At 42.1% G+C, this 22,308-nt stretch overlaps 1 protein-coding gene across 1 annotated transcript in view; it reads right to left on the bottom strand.

The window, feature by feature from the left end:
* Positions 1-22,308, bottom strand: part of fgfr1b (fibroblast growth factor receptor 1b) — a 73,394-nt gene that overhangs the window by 30,985 nt on the left and 20,101 nt on the right. The window contains exons 2-6 of the mRNA XM_064308328.1: positions 14,975-15,159; positions 7,922-8,008; positions 6,964-7,136; positions 906-1,029; positions 193-383 (exon numbers count right to left, since the gene is read on the bottom strand). Of these exons, the coding sequence (XP_064164398.1) occupies positions 193-383; positions 906-1,029; positions 6,964-7,136; positions 7,922-8,008; positions 14,975-15,056 (657 nt within the window). The 5' untranslated portion in view covers positions 15,057-15,159. The remainder of the gene's footprint in view (positions 1-192; positions 384-905; positions 1,030-6,963; positions 7,137-7,921; positions 8,009-14,974; positions 15,160-22,308) is intronic.

Here is a 22,308-nt window from a genome sequence, read left to right as displayed (position 1 = left end):
TGCTCACATGAGCACGTATACAGGTAGCAGGTCATCAGACACATATATTAATAAAGAAAACTGTCTTTCTGAGAGCAATGTTGGTTGAATGTTGTTTTGTGGAGTACACAACTTTAAAGCACGAGGGTGTTTATGGGGTCACATGGGTGTCATATTAAGGTCATACAAGAAACGGGTTACATGATGTAATACCTTAAGCACACGGACGTACGGCAGACCATCTGGCCCCACTCGGCTGCCATTGACCTCAATGTGTTTCAGCCACTGGATTTGAGGTTGGGGGTCGCTGAAGACCTTGCACACAAACTCCACGTCGCTGCCTAGCACCACCGTGCGATTGGCTGGCAGCCCGGCCTGGAGGATGGGCCTGTGGGGAGAGCGATCTGCACGTGCAGAAGAAAGGTGAAGTCTCACCATGGGGAATACAAGGAAGCACACAGATAGTCAGACAGGGAGATGCGGAGTCACACTAAGAAGAGTACAGGTAAGAACACAGATAGTCAGACAGGGAGATGCGGAGTCACACTAAGAAGAGTACAGGTAAGTAGACAGATAGTCAGACAGGGAGATGCGGAGTCACACTAAGAAGAGTACAGGTAAGTACACAGATAATCAGACAGGGAGAGGCGGAGTCACACTAAGGGGAACTTTTATTCGCCAGGTCAGAATTAGGCAGGAAACGTCACCTCAGATCACAGCGGTTACACCAGTGAATTTCCAGAGAGAGTAAGAATGAGTCAGCATCAAGTAATATTATATTAATGCAGTAATAAACAATTTTGGTTGGATAAACTTCACAGTGATGTAGAATACATTTAATGATATAGTACTTCACAGCAAGCTAGCAGCAATGATTAAGCTCATATGTGGTGCCCATAAAGAAATAGAGAGGAGCTAAGACCGACCCACAACATCCAGCTGGTAGGTGTGGCTGATGCTGCCATGTTCATTCTCCACTACACAGGTGTAATTTCCTTTGTCTGAGGGAACAACTGAATCCATAATTATGGTCCACATGTGCTCTCGAACCTGAGACACAACAGGGACAGGGAGTGGAGAAGGGAGAGAGAAAATCAGTGAGAGACATTACAAAAGAGCAGAGGAAAATTATTGAAAGAGGATAAATACTCCAGCCCCAAGTTGCTTGCTATGTGGGTGAGTATCAGAGATAGAGAAACCAAGATAAAAAATAATTGGATAGGGTGAAAACAGAGTTTTCAATTCATGGATAACATACTCTTTGTATTCTTTCACACATTAGGGACAAAAAAAACCTATTAACGAACTGCACGGCCTCAACCGCCTGGTCGTGTGGAGGAGAGGAAACGAGTCCAACTTGACCTAAGTGCTACCTTTGATACTACAAACCACCATATTCTGCTCTGCAGGCTACAGAAATAAGTTGGTCTCACTGGCCAACTCTTTCTGTGCATTGTTAGGTGTGTATTTCACTAGCTACTTCCCCAGTTTGACAAACACATTGATTCTCCGGTGGTGAAGAATGCCTATGAATACAGATAAGATTTCATCCTCAATATGCAAGTATTATTGCTCAAAATATTTAGGTTATATACGTAATTTTTTAAATGTAGGGTCTTTAAATGGGTTAGCGCTATTTTATAATAAGGATATTTCATACTGTTCATTGGTAGCTGTTGTGTTTATGTTTCATGCACTGGATTTGACGTGAAGCTGGAACATCGACAAAATATCTTGGTAGATTGTGGAATATAGTTTTAATGTTGTCTCATCCACATGCAACAAAACATTACATGGTGTAGGGTACAGAACTAGAAATACCGCCACATGGTTGTACGCCAACCAGTATAAGATAAGATAAGATAAGATATACTTTTATTGAACTCCATGGGGTAATTTGTCCTCTGCATTTGACCCATCCTAGTTACTTAGGAGCAGTGGGCAGCCACAGTACAGCGCCCGGGGACCAACTCCAGTTCTGAGGCCAGTGCCTTGGTCAATGGCAACTGCAGGAACGCACCTAACATGCAATGCTTTGAGTAGCCAGTAGCCAGTCTAGCTTGCTAATCATTGTTAATCTTTCCCCTTGCCTCAGCTTTGTTGTTCTTGTTCTGCTGTATGTCTATGAGTGTGTAAGTTCATTGAGAGAAACAAAAAACAGAGTCAAATTCCTTGTATGTGTTCACGTGCTTGGCCAATAAATGCCAAGTATGGTCACAATCTCCCCTTCTGTTCCTGAGTTATGGTGTTGAATAATGGCCAGAAAAGTGTTTTTGCAGAACATTATGATGTCACAGTGAAGTTGACCTTTGACTGTTTGGATATAAAATGTCGTCACTTCATCATTTTATCTTATTAGACATTTGTGTGAAACTTTGTCATAATAATAGCGTATGAATTATTGAGTTCTGGCCAAAAATGTGTTTTGTGAGGCCACAGTGACCTTGACCTTTGACCACCAAAATCTAATCAGTTCATCCTTAAGTCCAAGTGGACGTTTGTGCCAAATTTGAAGAAATTCCCTCAAGGCGTTCCTGAGATATCTTGTTCATGAGAATCAGGACGGACAGACAGACAACCCGAAAACATAATGCCTCCGGCCACAGCTGTGCCGTCGCGAATGCATAAAAAACATAACGATTACACATTTAAGTACATGTACCCCAATGTGTCACAATGTTTTTGCATTCTTTTAAAATCTGTTATCAATGTTTCAGCTTAAACCATCATAAGGGGCAAATTTACATGTTTTATAATAAACAAAAAGCATTTTATTCATTTTTGGAGAGATTTTGGATATGTTTCTGGACCCCTAAATATTTTATACCACTGTACTGATGGACAAATAGTAATTCCCACTTGAAAATGATGCAAAAGTGACTTTCTTGAGTCAAAACGGAGTGGGACGGAGTGTGGCACAGTGGGTAAGGAACTGTGCTTGTAACCGAAAGGTCGCAGGTTCGATTCCCAGGTAAGGACACTGCCGTTGTACCCTTGAGCAAGGTACTTAACCTGCATTGCTTCAGTATATATCCAGCTGTATAAATGGATACAATGTAATGCTATGTAAAAAGTTGTGTAAGTCGCTCTGGATAAGAACGTCTGCTAAATGCCTGTAATGTAATGTAAAAACAGATTTGTAGTGCAATGCATGATTAAGTTGTGATATACTGCAATGCATAATTTAGATATTTTGGCTAGACTTGAAGACACTAAGGGACACCAGGGTACAGTGCTTACTTTTTGCTTCATAGATGTTTAGTAGTTCTGCATATCACCCTTAGTTTTGGCGCACTTGTGGTAAAGAAGTTTATGATCCAGGACATGTATAGTTTAACCTGCTCAATATATACAGTTTGCTGTGAAATCTCAGTATTTCACAGCAAACTAAAAGGAAAAAGTTCATTTCTTCTTTTTGCCAAGATAATTGCATTTGTGGCACTTTATTTCATCCTAAATTAAGAATATAAACAAATCAAAGTTTCTATTGTAAATGGTAGAAAATATCTTGCTTCATTTAAGTCATTTTCCAAGTCTCTGTCATGCTCACACCTGGAGTTATAAAGCCTCAAATAGAGCACCCCCTAAATGGGCAAGAATTGGCCAGATTTGGCATCTGCGCAAAGGGGTTAAGCCACATCTTTGGTGGAAAAAGCTGTAGCTTGAAAATGACATGTGAATGACACAGTGATGTAAATGATATATATGGTGTAATTTCCTGATACAAACATAGGAGAGGCAAAAATAGTGCTTTGCTATTTATGTAAAAAGAAATGTATGGTAACATGAAGTGTGTGGAGTTGTCAAAAACTGAGTTTGAATATATTTAGCCTAGGTGTATACAGGGGTTAAATTGGGATTTGGGAGGTGGGTGGACCCTGAGATCCAGTGGGAGGTTGGTGAAAAAAGTACAAACCAATGAATGTCTCAGCTCAAAATAGCTGTATCTTTAATGTATTGTGCACATAATTGTAATTAAGGAAAACAATGTTTTAAAAAGAATGTATACTATTGATGCAAGCTTAAGTTTATTGAGTGTCATTTTTTTACCCACAAAAATCCTCTTCTTTTGTCCTCCTTTCTTCCTCCTTTTCAGTGGAGACTGGTGAGCTGAAAATTAGTGGGGCGCAAAACTTTCCTTTAAAGTTACAATCTCCGTTACAAGATTTCCATTTCGTTCTCTTTGGCGGTACAAATGGCGAAAAGCAGTAATTGCAGGTATGTTTTTGGACCTCACTTCCCAGAGATCCAACCGGATCCAACCAGTGTCGCCTGTGTTAGATCAGTCAGTTGGCACCTGGGCCACGCCAACTATAACACTTACTATTTACTGAATAAAAAATGGTTGCTATAAAAGTAACGTTACATACATACTCATTCATTGCCTAACATTAGGCTAACTTAAGCTGTCTTTACACTGCCGAGCCGGGTTAAAATGCTGTAGCAGACCTGGGGTAGAATTAGTGATGATCAATTTCCACAGACGTTCTTTATCCACCTTTTGCCCGGTATGAACATCTTTACAGTGCAGAGAAGAATCTGCGGGATTCACTGTGGCTCGTGCAATTATGTATCTCGTGCACAATAAACATTTTCTCGTCAATGATTGTTGTGATATTTTTGAAACCCTGCCTTGTTGTTACCCCTGGTGTTTCTGGTTTTGCTAGCTAAACTGTTTGAGAATAAAGCTGTACTGGGTGTTAAATTAGCAATCAGAACAAGAAGAATAAAACAAAAATAAAGGAGATTTCATCAAAAAAGGGCATCAAGGCTGAAGGAACATATGAGGAAGCGTAATAAAATAATAACAACGCAAACAATTACTGCCTTATTTTTTTATTTAGTTTTCTCCGGCTTGACACTGAAATCAGACCGGCTCTGCTCCACCTATACCCCGGGGTTAATGCTCTGTGTAAGGACAGCTTTATTCTGATCATTATAATATATTGATGAACTTGATGGCAATGTAAATAACGTTAATGTTAAGGCACGTTCAGACGATTCGCAACGAGACGAAACGGTTTTTGAATGTTGCAGAGAAAATTGCAGCGGTGTGAAATGGTTAGTTGCAGAGCATCTGAAGCCTTTGCCTGGGGTTTCAAAAGACCCACCTTGTCGAAATCGCCAAGTGCAAGAACGTTTACAATCAGACGTCTTGGAATTTTGCAAGTTGCGAATCATTGATCTGAACCTTTAGTTAGCTACATTGCACCGTTGCAACAAGGTAGGTAGCATTGCATTCGAGAGACGTTTCGCAAGATCGGTACCAGTCGGTAGCGTTAGCTAACGTTTTTTCAAATTGTTAGCTGACATTAGATTTAATTACATTAGCTAGCTAGCTAGCTAACGCAACGTTACCTGATATGGGAGATGGGTACTGTACGCAACTTTGTCTAAACTAATGTTCCCTTTCTTGACATGGTCCGGTAGCTAGCGTTAGCTGTGCAAATAGCTAAGCTATGTAATTTAGTAACGTTATATTGTCATCATATGTAATACAAAATCTACATCAACAAATATTATGACCTCTCATGTTTCACAAAAACCTTTTAGGGTTCCATAACCCCCCCCCCCCTCCACTTTTCTGTTATCGTAACGCTAGCAGACACCGGAAAAAAACAGTACGCCGCTCACACACAAGTGAGTTGAAGAGCAAGCCTGTTGCGTTAGCTCCATCTACCCTCTCTGGCGGACCAACCACTGATGGGTGATGGAAAACACGTCACTAACTATGCGCCGCTTTGATTTTTTCCCGGGAACGTCGCCACAGACACCCAGTTCTTTAATCATAAATTATTATAATAAAAATAATATAAATTAATATAATAATAGGCTCAATCACCACATTGTGTTACCTAATTCGGCGATAGATAGTGACTTAACAGACATTTATTTTAATGAAAATCTTATTACTTTAAACTAATCATTGATCTCAAACTGTTTTAATTAATTTTCAGTGATTAACAAGCATGAAAACGATCAGACTAAGCAATTGGAAAGGGACAAACAGCTTCTTCGCACTGTGTTAGGGAGATTAAATGATAAATGCGGTTTAGAAAAATCAGTTTTAATCACTAAGCAGTGGCGGAATCTTCCCCTGATTTTACTTGAGTATCAATGCAATTAATCCACAAATTAGGCTACTCAATAGCATTACTATCATATATAGCCAGCTCTCCCCAAATAGGCAGTTTTAGCGAGTAGCCTAGGCCTTATAGCCTACACTTATTTTCATCTGCAGTACGAAATTGTGCACATGTTTAATCAACATTATTTGTGGATACATGCACTTTCTTTCTGCGCACTCGTATTCATGACAAATATCTGCAATGAGTAAATTGTGAAGTGCAGGTATTGTTTTTGCTGGTTATTCTGAAAGCTAACATGGTAGATAACAGACTGGTGTATCTTGTTTGTTAAGTATAGACTACTTGCTGATTAAAACTAATTTTTAACGGATAAATTGAATTGATGATTTAATCCCCCTAACATGGTATGAAGATGCTGTGTTAGGCTACTTGTCATTAATTAGTCCAATCGTTGGCACGCTTGATAATAAAGGAAAATTACTAGTGAAAACAGGTTGAGATCAATGATTAGTTTAAAGGAAAGTTTTGCACCCCACCTATTTTCAGCTCACCAGTCGCCACTTCTGAAACGTTATGTATGTGGGAAATATTCAATCCTAGCTTAGCTGCTGGACCAGCAACCTGATTTTGCTCAAGCAATCAAAGTTGCCCTTAATAATAGCCGGCGTTCGTGGGGACTGTTTATTCATCTCTCTTTAAAATGGTGTGCAAAGTCTGAAGGTGTGTGATAGTGGTGAACTCTGAAGGTGTGTGATAATAGTGGTGAACTCTGAAGGTGTGCAGATAGTGTGCAAAGTCTGAAGGTATGTAATGATGGTGAGCAGAATCTTAAGGTCTGTGGTGATGGTGGATGGAGTCTGAAGGTCTGTGATAAAAGGGGTTGGAGTGCTTTTACCTTGAAACCCCCAATTCTTTGGTCCTTCTTGAACTCCTTGCCATTCTTGAACCACCGGAGTGTGGGGGTAGGGTTGCCATTGGCCTGACATCGGAACTTCACTGTCTTACTGGTTGGGACGATGTGCAACTTCTTCTTCATTTTCTCTGGCTGAGGCCATACAGGAGCCATGGCTGAGGAAGAAGAAAGTGAGGGATTGAAGGAGAAAGAGAGACAGAGAGAGAGAGGGATGAGGCAGAAAGAAAGGAAGACGGGGAAAAAAATGTGAATGCAAGCAAAATTAATAAAAAAGATGAGAAAATAAAAATAAGAGAGAAAGAGAAGGGAGTTGGGGAGAGATGCTCTTCAACCCCCCTACAAACTATGTGATTCTTACAACACAAAACACTAATCCCTTCCAAGACAAGAGCGTGCATTTTATAAAACCCTGCCATCTGGACCAGCACCTTGTGTTTTGCAGATGGTTCAAGTCATGGATAGCGGTACAATGGATGGTACCACTACAATGGACCACCTAGCAGCACAAAATCAGACTGAAAAGAGGTGCAGTGCTAACCAACTCCCTTGAAACAAGACCACAGAAGAGCTTGTCTGCAGAGTCCTGTACCAAGGTGTCCATCCCAAATGGTTCTGTAGAGCAGTGTCTGTATATTCGTGTTCACAACACTGTACAACTAATGGGGTAAACAGTGAGATAAATGCCCCCACCCTCCTTAGGGCCACCAGGGATAGGGATCGCCCATCTTGGCAGCTGCATCTCTCCACTAAGAATGACACAGAGGGATCCAACTGGCATCACAAAGAATCCCCCTGCTGCCCCACTGCTCACCAAGGGACTGGAAACCCTGACAATGACCCTGGGAGCCAAGACCACCTCAAACTGTTCCGAGAGGACAGGACCACCACCCCCCCCCCCACCCCCCGTGAGAGAGGGACCAAATGTGTAGAAGACACTTACGCACTATCTTTTGGCCGCCCGAGAGCTTATTCTCCTCAGAGGAAGACTCGTCGTCATCTTCATCCTCTGATGATGCCAGGGTGTCAGCTGGAAGACACAAGTACAAGCCAATTTGCAATACCTGCCTTCCCAAATACTTACAAGAAGCCTAGATTTCTATATAAGGCCAGACCAACTCCAGATACAATAGTACATTGGCCCTGAGCCAAGGAGGAGTAGGCATATCCTCTATATAGCCCCTTTTCCATTTCACAAAACAGTTCAGGAAAAATCTGTACGTGGAACTAACTGGAACCTCAGTAGTTCGTGTAATGTGTTCTGTTTTCTGTTTCCACTGAACTTCAAGAACCATGACAATGAGAGTTTGGGAGGAAGTGATTAAAGGACAAACCTGAATAAATGAGTGGAGAAACATAATAAATGCAGATTCTTTAATACAGGTGTGCTGCATGATCAATTAAGCAATTAACATCCTATCATGCTCTGTGGCATGTATAAAAATGCTGAGCAGGCCCAGCTGACCTCATTTATGGATCAAGATGGCAAGAGGAAAAGATCAAGTGATTTTGAAAGAGGGTTCATTACTGGGGCATGGATGGCAGGGGCTTCAGTCACAAACACTGCTCAACTGCTCAATATGACCAGCGACTAAAGTGACATCTGAATTTAGATCAATGGGAAAGACATCAGTAAACAGAGTTGGAAATTGTGGTCGAAAGCGCACGTTCGATTAACCGTGATGCTTGTGCATCAAAACTAACTGCAGAATAATCACTAATCCAAATCGATTACCCCTATGTGACAAATTTTGTCAGGATAATTACATAGCACCAGATCCAAAGTTTATTACCCTGCTGTAGGCTGACTGATATACTGTGCCAAAAAATGTCATTTATAACATCTAAAGATTCTTCCTGACATTTTCCTTGTCCTGTCATCAATTCTCAATTAATAGGAGGGTAATAAATTTAACACTACTGTGCTGTCTGAAGCTGGTGGCCTGCAACACATGCCTACAGTAAGGTCATGTTCTCCTATGAGCTAAATCCAAATACCCTCACTAGGCATGAGCTGGTCAACTTACTGCACATTAAATTTACATGGAGAGCTACACCCCCACCTCTCTACTGAATCTATCCTTTCTTATGAGTTTGTACCCCTTTGTCTTATATGCATCATATGGAGGATTCCGATAATAACCTGCTAGACCCTCACCAGTCTGGCTTCCGATCCGGGCACTCAACAGAGACTGCGCTCCTAGCTGTGACGGAGGCACTTGCCTCTGTCCTGATCCTTCTTGACCTGTCTGCAGCTTTCGACACGGTCAACCATAAAATACTCCTCTCCACCTTGGCTGGGATGAGCATCGCTGGGACTGCCCTGTCTTGGTTCACTTCCTATCTTGCAGATAGGTCCTACCAGGTCACCTGGAAGGGGTCTGCCTCTGCTTCTCATCCCTTGTTACGGGAGTGCCGCAGGGATCTGTACTGGGTCCTCTGCTGTTCTTCTTATATACCAGATCTCTTGGTTCAGTTATTAATTCACATGGCTTCTCCTATCATTGTTATGCAGATGACACACAACTCTTCTTTTCTTTCCCCCCATCGGCCACACAGGTCAATGATAAGATATCTTCCTGCCTGGCTGACATATCCATCTGGATGGCCAGCCACCATCTGAAGCTCAACCTCGACAAAACTGAGCTGCTCTTCTTCCCGTGCAAGACCTCTTTACTTTGTGAGCTCTCAATCATGGTTGCTGGCAACATAGTGACTGCCTCTCACTCTGCCAAGAGCTTGGGGGTGGTCCTGGATGACCAACTGGACCTCAAGGAGCACATCAAGGCAACATCACGGTCCTGCAGATTCCTTCTGTACAACATCACAAGGATTTGACCATACCTGACGATGCACTCCACCCAGCTGCTCGTCCAGGCTACGGTGACCTCTCGCCTTGATTACTGCAACTCTCTCCTTGCAAGCCTGCCAGCTTGTGCCATACAGCCACTACAGATGATTCAGAATGCCGCTGCCCGACTCATCTACAACCTTCCCAAATTCTCCCACGTCACTCCTCTGCTGTGATCACTCCACTGGCTACCGGTCCCTGCCAGGATCCGATTCAAAGCTCTGACCCTTGCCTACACTGCTGCTAACAAGACAGCCCCCATCTACTTGCAGGAAATGACTCGATTCTACGTGCTTGCTCGACCACTCTGCTCTGCGGCAGCAGGGCGCCTTGTAACCCCTCCCACCCGCCCAAAGGGATCACAGAGCTTCTCCACCCTAGCTCCCCAATGGTGGAACGAACTCCCCGTCCCTCTCCGAACCTCCCCCTCACTACCCATCTTCCGCCGTGGCCTGAAGACTCATCTCTTCAGACTATACCTAGACTAACCACCACCACGCTGTATATTTCACTCCAAATCTCCCCTCCCCCTTCCCTTTTTTTCATGACACTTGTTACATGTTGCCCCATCCCAGCACTTTTTGGTAATTTGTATTTGTCCTAATACTGTAGCTTATTCTTCTGCCTAGTTGGCTTTGCAGAGGTTAGGTCTGAATAATGTTCACTGTGTGAACTAAACTGTGTTCTTGGCTAGAAATAGCTGTACAAAATAAGTATTGTACCTTACTGAACCTGTGTTTAGCAGTTGTCTATGACCATGAAAATGCACTTTTTGTACGTCGCTTTGGATAAAAGCGTCTGCCAAATAAATGTAATGTAATGTAATGTATCCCCATAATCCTCCCCAAGCCATGTCTCTGTAATTATGTCATACCCCCCACTATTCACAGCAGCCTCAAGTTCCAAAATTGTATTTTTTATACTTATAGCATTTAAACAAAGACATTTCAGGTTACTTCTACACATCCTCTCCTATTCCCTCAACTCCTGCAGTTCCAAGCCACCCTTAATAAAATTTTGCTTTAAAAAGATTTCATTGGTGTTCATAATAATATAAGTAGCCTTGACAGCTTCCATCTGGGCAGTCTGCTCCTCCCTAACATTTTCACTCTCTCCCCTCCCTGCTTCCCAAGTCCTGAGTTTAAATAATCCTGGATTGCCCTAAGTATATACTGACCCACTGCAGCAGTATCCCTCAGGTTCAGGTGCAGCCTGTCCCAAAAGAAGTCCTAATACTCCATAAACTTGTACCTCTCTTTCCTACACCAAGTTTGTAGCCATGGGTTAAACCTCCAACTAAAACTTTTCTTCCCTCTGCTTGCATGTGGTACTTACATTACATTAGAGGCATTTAGCAGACGCTCTTATCCAGAGCGACTTGCACAACTTTTTTTTTTTTTTTTTTTTTTTTTTTACATTGTATCCATTTATACAGCTGGATATATACTGAAGCAATGCAGGTAAAGTACCTTTGCTCAAGGGTACAACGGCAGTGTCCTTACCCGGGATTCGAACCTGCAACCTTTCGGTTACAAGCCCAGTTCCTTACCCACTGTGCTACACTCCGTCCTACAGTACTGGTAGTATTCCAGAAAAACTATTGTGGAGGTTTTGTTCTTAATATTTTCTCCTAGCTCCACAAACTTGTCCTACAGAAACTCAAACCTATCCTTACTTATGTCATTGGTTCCTATATGAACCATGACCACTAGATCCCTCCCCGTTCTAGCCAGGAGCTTGTCTGTACGCTCCAGGCAGAGATCTCCTAACCTGGGCACCAGGCAGGGAAAACCCGTACGAGATTCCATTTTGTGCTAACAGACTATTCTGTCTACCCCTCTAATAATTGAGTCCCCCACTATCACCAACTCCCTTTTCCGGGAGGATGTGGCCATCTGGGTGCCCAGTGGCTCATCAGTCCTCCCACTCACAGGGTCAAGGGCCAGATCCAATTCCTGCAAGGGCTGGAATCGGTTGGACACCACATCCTCTGGAGATGTTGCCCCTGTGTTGTGTGCATGCCCTTTTCTGTGCTTGCACCTTACTCTCACCCAGCCATCTCTCACTGCCTGCTCTGGATTGTCCCCCCTTCCCAGCTGTGGTGTGCACACCAGTTCCTTAAAGCACAAGCTACTCAGTCCCTGGAACTCTACTAATTGCGAACTGCGGCATCCAGCAAGCTGGCACTCGAGGTCAAAAATCTTTCTCTCGAGGTGCTCAACCAGTCGGCAACAGTGGTAGACGAACTCGCCCTGGAAAACGCTTTCCAGAAATGCAATCATCCTGCAACCCTCACACAGCTTTGGCCACATTTTTACGCCTTAACTATCACCCTATCTTTCCCTATGTCTAGAGTAAGTTACTGCTGGGACAGAAACACCAAGACCATAGCTTAAAAATGCATGGGTAGCTCTGGACATCTAGCAGCAGAAACCACAGAGGAAAAAAAGGGACTTTTAATTATCTAATTTTAAGCGTTCAATAAACAGCACATAAAAAACTACCGGAAGCGGAATCACTTGGGTTATAATCAACTAACTATATCTCAGAACAAAATACAACCAAAAGTTTGCTGGAATCAGATCACAATAAACTATAGCTAATGTTAGCACGTAGCAATAAAGGCAAACTATTATATTTTGCTACTGAGGGGTTGAAAAACCACAAAATATCCAGTCAGCAAGAAGGTGGCCAAATTCACTAACCAGCTAGTTTGCAAGGCGAGTGCTTAAGAGAGGAAAAAAGTGGAAAATTCCCTTACTTTACTTATAATATGGGGTTTTTTAGAACTCAAACTAATATCAAATACACGCTTGAAAGCTTAATACAATCCGGTAACAAACTTTTCTAAACCCTACCAGGCTCCTTCCCCTCAATTTTTCTACCGCAAACAGGAAATGCGTGTCAGACACAAGCAATCGAGCAACAGCAACAAAGTTCCCAACAAAAATCTCCTCGCCCAAGTGTGCATCCAAAGCATATTCACAATCCTGTCCCATTCCTGTCTGCACAAGCTCGGTCATATCCACCAAATGGAAGAATTCCAAAAGACCTGTTGTGAGTTGGACACTGGCACCAGACCTGCCGGCAAATCAAACAACAACTGGAGGCAAGCTGTCAAGGCAGGCATTAAGATGAGCGAACAGACGAGAAGTGGGAGAAGACGACGGAACACAGGTGACAGTGCAAAACATTGTCTTTCAAGACAGATGCCATCATTCACTTATTCAAGCCATATGCCTTAGTTTAAACAGGACTAAACATTTCCACTACCATTTCCACATTTGAAACTAATAGCTTTGTGAAAGGCCCATACCAACCCACAACAATGAACTTGTCAGTCAGACGTATATATGATATCATTTCATAAATTACTTCATTAGGCATGGTCACGACCTCATCGCAACCCTTACTACTAAACAGAGTCTTGATTTGTAAACAATATAGGTAAACCAATATGTTTCTGTAATGCTTAATTTAATTATTTATTAATTAATTTCCCATTTTAACTTCTTTTCTTTTTCCTCTTTTCTTCCCATATTACATAATAAAAAACTAAAAATATTCCTCAGGCACTACAGTTCACTAGCCAAAATATTCCCCCATCAATACCACACAGTTGTCACATGGTTCATTGTTTATTTTTCTCACAAATGAGAAAAGAAAGAAAAAATGTATGGATTAAGTAGGCCAACAGTGACCCACTGGCAGGGAAATATACTGAAAAATGAAAAATTTGTTGTGGTAAATTTTAAAGGTGAAGGATTTTGCAGCCCTTCTAGACTCCGTGTTCATCATCAAAGAAGCCCTCTCAACCCCACCTACATGTCTGTTGAGGACACCCTGGAATGCTATGAGCGAAATGTCAAGCAAAGGGGTGAGGTGGTCAGAGATACTGAAAATAGCATTTTTAGCAACATGAAGAATTCCAGATGCTAACAGTAATTAGGCAGTGTTATAACGACCTTTGCACTGAGGGCACCGCTCAGCATATGGCATATGGTAGCTACTCCATAGTGCTGTTGCGGCTGTTTTGTGTTTTCTCTCGTTCAGTATATAGCTATTCTGGACATTTAAATAGAACTGGGATGTAAACATGGAATCCTGGGCTATAGGTCTAACATAGCTAGCTAATACACTTGTGAAATGAATGAGGTTTTCCATTAAGTAATCTGTACAGATATTCATTTTTTTAATTTTCTCAAATGTAACAGAATACGTATACTATATGTTCATGACTATGGATGACTGGTAATTTAACTTATCTGACCTATGTTCTGTCATTGCCCCACAACCTTCAGTATGCATAAAAGCATCTGCCAAATAAAACGTGATCTAATCTGGCATATGTTATATTTCTGAGGTATATCATCTGAAATAATACCTTGAAAGTTTAGCAAACATTGAATCAGCGCCATTTTCTACAATTAAATGTAAGTACTACAGCTTATGAATAGAATGTTTATTAAACCATTGATTAGAAACTTTGTTGGCTTTGTTAGTGAAATTGGCGACTTGTAGCTAGATAGCACGCATGCTGTATTAAATTCAGTTCCCATGACTGAAATAAATGCTGGTGATAAATGCCAATGCCTATGCAGTTGTGCTATGTTTTATCATCAGTGAACCCTGATGAGGACAATCACCCTAACCCTAACCCTAACCCAAGCAAAAACACAAAATAGCCTTTATTAAGTTCCAGAAAAGAACATTAAAATCACATCTCTGTGATGCCAGACATGTGGAGTTTTAAAGTCTTATATAGAACACCCTGCATATCTGTGAGAATTGGCCAGATTTGGCATCTGTGTGAAGGGGTTAAAAATGTAAAGCTCAAGTTAGATACACATAATAAAGTAAGGAAAACACTGACAGTCTTGGTTTCCCTTTAAACTGGAGGCTTTGTTCCTGGTCTAGCTGCTGATGTTCTGGACAAGGCTTTTTTCTGTCAAGGTGCTGTGACTTTTCACCCTGCAAGCCTTCATTGCTGTTGTGCCTCTGATCGTTCCCAAGTGGCAGGCAGGGAGGGTGGGAGTGGGGACTCTACCTAGTCATTCTCATGTGGTAGGCAGGGAGGGTGGGAGTGGGGACTCTACCTGGTCATCCCCGTGTGGCAGGCAGGGACGGTGGGGGTGGGGACTCTACCTGGGCTGGTGATGGCAGGGCGGCCCTGGGAGGCCTGGGCGAGCAGGGCCCACAAAAACAGCAGTCTCCATGGTAACGCCATCCTGTGGCCGCAGAGACTGCAGGGAATGCTAATTCTGGCGGTGGTGCTATTGGGCTACCTCCATCCACTGGGGCATCAACACCAGGGCAGGTACTTCACAAGCCTGAGTATGGTAATGAAAGAAAGAGAAATATCATGTGAGATATAGAGCGATATGGAATTTGGTTTATGTTAAAATGTAATTCATGGATGATTTATGAGATCAATCCAAGCCATTATTTTGAGCAGTAATACTTACATAGCAATGATGAAATCTTAATCTGTTTTCAGTAGATAGAGACAGAGACAGTAAATCAATGATATAGTTCTATCCGGTTCTGTCTTACACCAGAAAACAATGTCGGCTATGTCTATCAGCAAACATATGGCTTAGCTATGCCCAGAAGTCCTCAATAATAATAGTATTATTGTCATGGTTCTGTGTTTCTGCCTCTGTTTTTCCTTGTTGTGCTGCCAGATGGTGGCACTTCTGTTTTGTGTCCTGCTCGTTCCCCTGTTAATTGTATTATTGCTTTCAATTATTTTATTATTGTTTCTGATTGTGTCTCGTTGTTCCCACCATGTCCTGGTTTGATTGTTAATTGTGCCCTCCTGTGTCTTGTTGGTTTTGAGTCTATTTAAGTCCTTTGTCCTCCCTGACTCGGGTGCTGGTTTCTTGTGTTTCTGCCTGTGTTTGGTTTGTGTTTCTGCCTATGTGTTCCGCCTGCTTGTGTTCCGTCTGTCTGTGTTTTGTCTGCTTGTGTTTTGCTCTGCTTGATTTCTGCCTGACTGTTTCGGTTTACTGTTTTCTGCCCTCGTTATATGTTCCCAGTGTTTTGACTTTGAGTTTCTATGCTTGTGTTTTTGTTAAGTATTTTTCGAGTTTTCATTTGTTATTGCCCCTTGTGGCCTTTTGTTTGTTCCTGTTTGCTTTTGTAATTTGTTTGTCTTTGTTTAATTTACCTTTGAGTCTCCTTTTTACTCTGCGCTTGGGTCCAACCCGTCAAAACCCTGACAATTTTCCGAGAAATTACGAAAAATCGTTGACAACGTTTCATTAGGTGCAGCGTCCTTTACTGCTGCCACAGGATGAATGCGTAAGTGAATGCGATGATAACAAAACCTTTGATTACACCTGACCTGTTATACATCGTTAGAAAGCTTATACTCTCAAACTACTGAATAAATGAATTGTGAATCAAGCCAGACAGTACTAAAAAGGGCGACAACGCCGTAAACAACACGTGTGGTATTATGCACAGCTAATTTGTAAGGTACCCACGCATCACACATGCGCGTATATTTCACAAACGGATTGTCCAAGACAATATATGACCACTGTCTCAAAACGGACATGTCTAAGCATAAAACCAATGCTAATGTTGTATATTTATTCAATATTTAGTCCCAGATATTGACTGTAGAATGACATGGTATCATTTTTAAAAACTTTCTTGTTTATTTTTTTTATTCAGTGAGCAGCGTTTTCACTGCTGTATTGGCATATCTTAGGGTTATTGTCGGGTTTACCTTGTTGCTGTGACGGAATATGATTTTTTTAGTGGTGAAAGAATATTTTTATGAATGCCAAGATAGACAATATTGTCCATTATGTCATGGGTGGGGGGTGTAGTTGCAGATGAGACTGCGGGAAGGGGGTGCATGTTAAATGAATGACCAGAGCGACAATGGTGGTGCTGCGAAACTCCGTATTCGGCACAGTTGTCATGCATCATCTACTAATGAAACTAAAACAACGTGTTTCTGTTTTTAACTCATACTTTGGTTGCAGTAGCACTGAATGTCTGAGTTCAGTAATCTTGGCACGCCGTCAACCACTAGGGGCTTTGAGGTTAAAGTTCAGATCAGTGGTTCTCGAACTCGGTCCTGGGGGACCACTGTGTATGCTGGTTTTCATTCTAACCTCAATCCCAGAATTTTAACAAGTTGTTATTTTTTAGTTCGTTTTTTATTTAATTAGGTGCTTTTCATGTTTTAGAGCTGGGGTCCCCAGTTTTATCCAGAAAGGGCCAGTGTGGGTGCCCACACCTGATTCTACTAATCAACCACAAGAGTCTTTGTTAAGCACCTTGATTTGTAGCATCAGGTGTGTAACTACTTGGTTGAAACAAAAGCCAACACCCTTTCTGGATAAGATTTGGGACCATTGCCCTAAAAAATTGAAAGCACCTAATCAAGAAATATTAACAGCTTGTTAAAATTTTGGGATTGCAGTTGTAGTTGAGACAAAAACCAGCATACACAGTGGTCCTCCAGGACCAAGTCTGAGAACCACCGGTTTAGATTCTTGGTGGTTTAGATTTTTGCTAGGCTATCAAATGCAGTAGAAAGCCATTATTAAAACAGTCTGTTATATGCAAACAAAGTCTACTTTTGTTTAATTCTGCAAGAGTTGATTAATTTGGATGGATTTGAAAATGGCTAGCCTACTGGAGAGAAAAAAAATAAAAGCACTTAAATTTTTTTAAATTAATGAATTTAATATGGATTTAAAAAACCAAACACTGAATGTGTTTTACGTAAGTTTACGTTGGTCATTTTTTATCCAATGGCAAGCCTACTGCAGTAAAAACCAACAGAGGGCAGCTAAAAGCCACCTTATTAGGCTACTAAAACAATGCAACACTGTAGAAACATAGACTACTTGTTTTTAAATTTCAGAGTTGTTGAATTTGCAAAGGCAGGACACCTGTTAGGCTAAACAGGAAATGGTCCCTGGTTCCCTGCCAGGGGGTGGGCATATTATTATTATTATTACTATCATTATTATTATTATTGTTATTATTATCATTATTGTTATTATTATAATTAATAAAACAATGTAACGTAAAAGGCTACTGCTGGTTTTTAATTTCACAAGAGTTTCTGAATTCAAGGGATAGCCAAAACATCACTGTTTAACAGGAAATGAGGGGACTTATTCTGGAAAAAACAGATAATTTAAGTTGTGTTTCAAAAACCCACTTCGCAGTGCTGGCTGGGTATAAATTAGGACAACCAAACCACGACAGCATTTTTACTGATTTTGTGGCCAGCAAGTTTTTGAACAGCCTAAATGCAATGATCTTCAGCCTTCCAACCAACCACCTAGCATGGATCAGCAGGTATGTAGCTTGCTAGGCCTAGGCTATATCATACATTTAACTTGCATAGCTACATGCATGGACTATAATCAGATTATTCAGATTTCATTTCCTATTTCTTGACTTATTCCACAGACTTGGAAGAGTTCCTGAACCTGACAGATAATCCAGCTTTAGGAAGATTTAGCCTTTGAGTTTGATGTATTATGCTGCAAAACAGAAGACCAGCTTTTTACCCTCTCACAGGTATTTGAAGAGACATTGGAGTTTGCCTATCCAGTCTCCATGGGTTTTGTGGATTTGGAGAAGGTATATGACCCTGGGGTATCTTGTGGAATGTGCTGCGGGAATACAGAGCTGTTGTGTGCCATTCAGTCCCTGTATACTCAGAGCTAGCACTGTGTTCAATGTGGGTGTCGGACTCCGCTAAGGGTGTGCTTTGTCTCCCCTCCTGTTCTTGGTATTCATGGACAGGATTTCAAGGTGTTTTGCAGATGATGTTGTTCTTTTAGCCTCATTGTACTGTGAGCTTCAGTGTGTACTTGAGCGGTTTGCGTTTGAGTGTGATGCAGTCTCATCTATAGTCACAAGCTATGGGTAGTGACAGAAAGAGTGAGATTGCAAATCAAAGCGGCCAAAATGGGATTTCTCTTTAGGGTGGCAGGGCTTACTCTAATTGAAAGGGAGGGGAGCTCAGCTGTCCAGGAGTACCTCAAATTTGAGCTGCTGCTCCTCCGCAATGAAAGGAGTCAGTTGAGGTGGTTCGGACATCTGATAAGGATGCTTCCTGAAGGAGACCCACAGGTCTCCTGGGATCACCTTGGGATCCACCGGGATGTGTTGGAGGAAGTTGCTGGGGAGAGGGATATCTGGGCTGCTCTGCTTGCTCTGTGGCCACTGCGACCCTGATCTTGACTAGGTGGCTGGCAAATGATAAATGGCTTAGATGGATGGTTAGATGGATGGCTTAAATGAGTGTTTACACTAGTCATAAAGGAATTACAGATATCTGTAATGTGAATCCAGTCACGCTAATAAATGTTAAAACAGCTTGCCATTGACTCATTTTGTCATCAAGACTTGAACAAGTCTTAAAAATAGGATCAGTCCATTTATTACAAACAGTGATTCCTGGAGCCCAATTTAGTATTTTTCTGACCAACACAATATGGTCCTCACTATGAGCTTGGTGCTCTTAATTTCCTGCTTATAGACAAGCAATCAGAACATAGAAGAATGGACAGATTTCCCAAAGTGAGGACGTGGTATCGATCTGTAAGCTCGTTTAATGATAGAGTAGCAATGATCAAAGGCTCTATTTTCCAGAATCATTGGCACGCATGAGCACAGCCCGCATGGGCACATGGGGGAAAGTGCACACCGCAGGTGGAAAATGGGCTGGATTTGAGTGAATATAATAATAATAATAATAATAATAATAACAAATTTAATTTATAAAGCACTTTTCAAGCAGTATCTCAAAGTGCTGTACATGTTGTGAGGTCAATACACAAAAAAACTGTAGTACACTTTTTAAAAGAAAGAAAAATAAAATAAAATAAAACGACCAGTACCAGGAACACAGACAAAATAGTACAGGGTTAAATGTCATGGTTTTGGCTGATACCACCATTTATTTTCCTACCTGCGCCTTTTCTTCAGTTATTACGGCCATTGGTTTTTTCATGCGCCTTTTCTTCAGTTATTACGGCCATTGAGTTGATTAAATTATACACGTGCAAATTTCCTTTTACAATTTGCACCTGTTGGCGTTCTATTTAAACCCTGAGCAAGCCGATGAGCTTTGCTTCAGTGTCACTCATGTTGCACGAAAGCCGGTATTCTGTCAAGTGAGGTAAAGGTAAAGGTATAGGATTGAGTTGCGATATTGGATTGTTGTGGCTATAAAATTAGCACAACAGTCTTTAGCTTTTTTAGATTGTTGGCAACCAGTTAGTGCCACAATCTAAGCTCAGTATTCTTTCTTTAGGGTTTTACTTTTTCAGCCTCGGTTCGAGGTCTGTTTTCTTTGAGTTGCCCCGTTTTCTGCTCCGGCAGTTTTGTTTTATTTTCATACTCCTTAAGCTTTAGTTCTTTTTTTACCCAGTACGTGGGTCGTGTAGAGCTTTTCTTTGGGATACTCTCCCTAAGGAGTATTGTTTTCCTTTCCCGTGTCTCTTGAGACTTTGTGGCTATTTTACCTCTGGTTAATAGCTTAAAGAACCCCCCTGTTCAGTCGCGGTTGGTCTCCCAAAACTCCAACTCCCTCACATTAAAAGGTTAAAACAACAAGTAAAGAAGTCAAGGAGGAAGTTATTTGAAGGCAATGTGGTACAGGTGGGTTTTGAGACCAGTTTTAAAGGGAGTTTGAGGGAGCTGAAGGTGGTTTGGCAGTGAGTTCCAGAGGCGAGGGGCAACAGCACTGAAGGAGCGATCACCCATGGTGCGGAGTCTGGTCCTAGGAATCTGGAGTTGGTGGATGGCCTTGGACCTGAGACTGTGGGTGGAGGTTTGGGGATGTAGCAGGGCCTTCAGATAGGTGGGGGCATGTGAGTGAATGCATTTGAATGTGAGAACGAGGACTTTGTAATGGATTCTTTGGGTTATGGGGAGCCAGTGAAGAGATGCCAATATGGGGGTGATGTGTTCGTGTTTGCGAACTTGCATGATAATCCGGGCTGCACTGTTTTGAATGTATTGTAGTTTTTGAACGCTTTTGGCTGGGATACCTGTGTAGAGGCTGTTACAGTAGTCTAATCTGGAGGAGATAAAGGCATGGACTAGTTTCACAGTGTCAGAGTGATTAAGTGAGGGGCGAAGTTTAGAAATATTTCTCAGATGGTAGAAGGAAATTTTATATATATTTTTGATGTGACTGTCGAAGGTGAGGGATGGATCAAACTTAATGCCAAGGTTGGTGACGGAGGTGGAGAGGGGAATGGTTTGCCCTGAAATGGTGAGCTGAAGTGTGTCTGAGTGCACAGTCTGGTGGGGTGTGCCAATCAGGAGGGCCTCAGTTTTGCTGCTGTTAAGTTGTAAAAAGTTGTGGGACATCCATGCCCTTATCTCCTCCAAACAGATGTTCAGGCGTGTGATGGCAACAGAGGCACTAGGGAGGGTGTTAAGGTAGATTTGTGTGTCGTCTGCATAGCAGTGAAAAGATATATCATGGCGACTGATGATGCGGCCAAGCGGAAGGAGGTACAGAATAAATAAAATGGGACCTAGGACTGATCATTGCGGGACACCTCATGTGACTGGGTGGGTTTCAGATTTGAAGTCCCCCAGAGTGACATATTCTGCTCTGTCAGTGAGGTAGGACCTAAACCAGTTTAGAACTAGTCCGGAGAGGCCGACATAACTGTTGAGCTGTTCCAGGAGGAGGGAATGGTCAACAGTGTCAAGGCGGCGCTCAAGTCAAGCAGTATCAGCAGACTTGGCGAGCCAGGAGTCAGCGACCATTAGCAGGTCATTTGTGACCTTAACTAAGGCAGTTTCTCTACTGTGACCAGGTCGAAAACCAGATTGAAATGTTTCATATAAACTGTTGGAGGTGAGATCGAGTTGAAGCTGGGCAGCAACCACTTTTTCCAGGACTTTGGACAGGAACGGGAGGTTGGAGATGGGTCTATAGTTCAGGGGGACTTTGGGGTCGAGGCTGGGTTTTTTTAGGAGGGGGGTGATGACTGCAGTTTTTAGTGAGGAAGGAACACTACCATTGCAGAGAGAGATGTTAATTAAGCTTGCGATGAGAGGACAGAGGGCAGGGATGGAGGTTTTCAGCAGAGTAGTGGGAATGGGGTCGAGTGGGCAGGTAGAAGGTTTAATTTTGGTAATGATTTCTTCAATATCATGGGGGGTGATGTCAGAGAAAGAAGTGAAAATTGAGGATGTAGATGGCGGGGGAGGGGTAGGAAGAGGGGGTGAGGGGACGGGCGATGAGGATATGAGAGCTCTAATATTGTTTATTTTGTTCTTGAAGAACTTAATGAAATTGTTGCACTGTGACTCAGATGCTTCAATAGGGGATTGAGATGCTGGTTTTAGGAGGTGGTTAATTGTAGAGAAAAGGTGCCTGGGGTTGCCAGCGTCACGGTCAATGAGGTTGGAGAGGGAAGATGACCGTGCATTTTTTAGTGCTAGCAAGTATGCCCTCTGATGTTCATGGA

Source organism: Anguilla rostrata, chromosome 14 (genome assembly GCF_018555375.3).
Source record: "Anguilla rostrata isolate EN2019 chromosome 14, ASM1855537v3, whole genome shotgun sequence".
In the NCBI taxonomy this organism is placed as follows: domain Eukaryota; kingdom Metazoa; phylum Chordata; class Actinopteri; order Anguilliformes; family Anguillidae; genus Anguilla; species Anguilla rostrata.
This window is presented reverse-complemented; position numbering and strand designations above follow the sequence as displayed.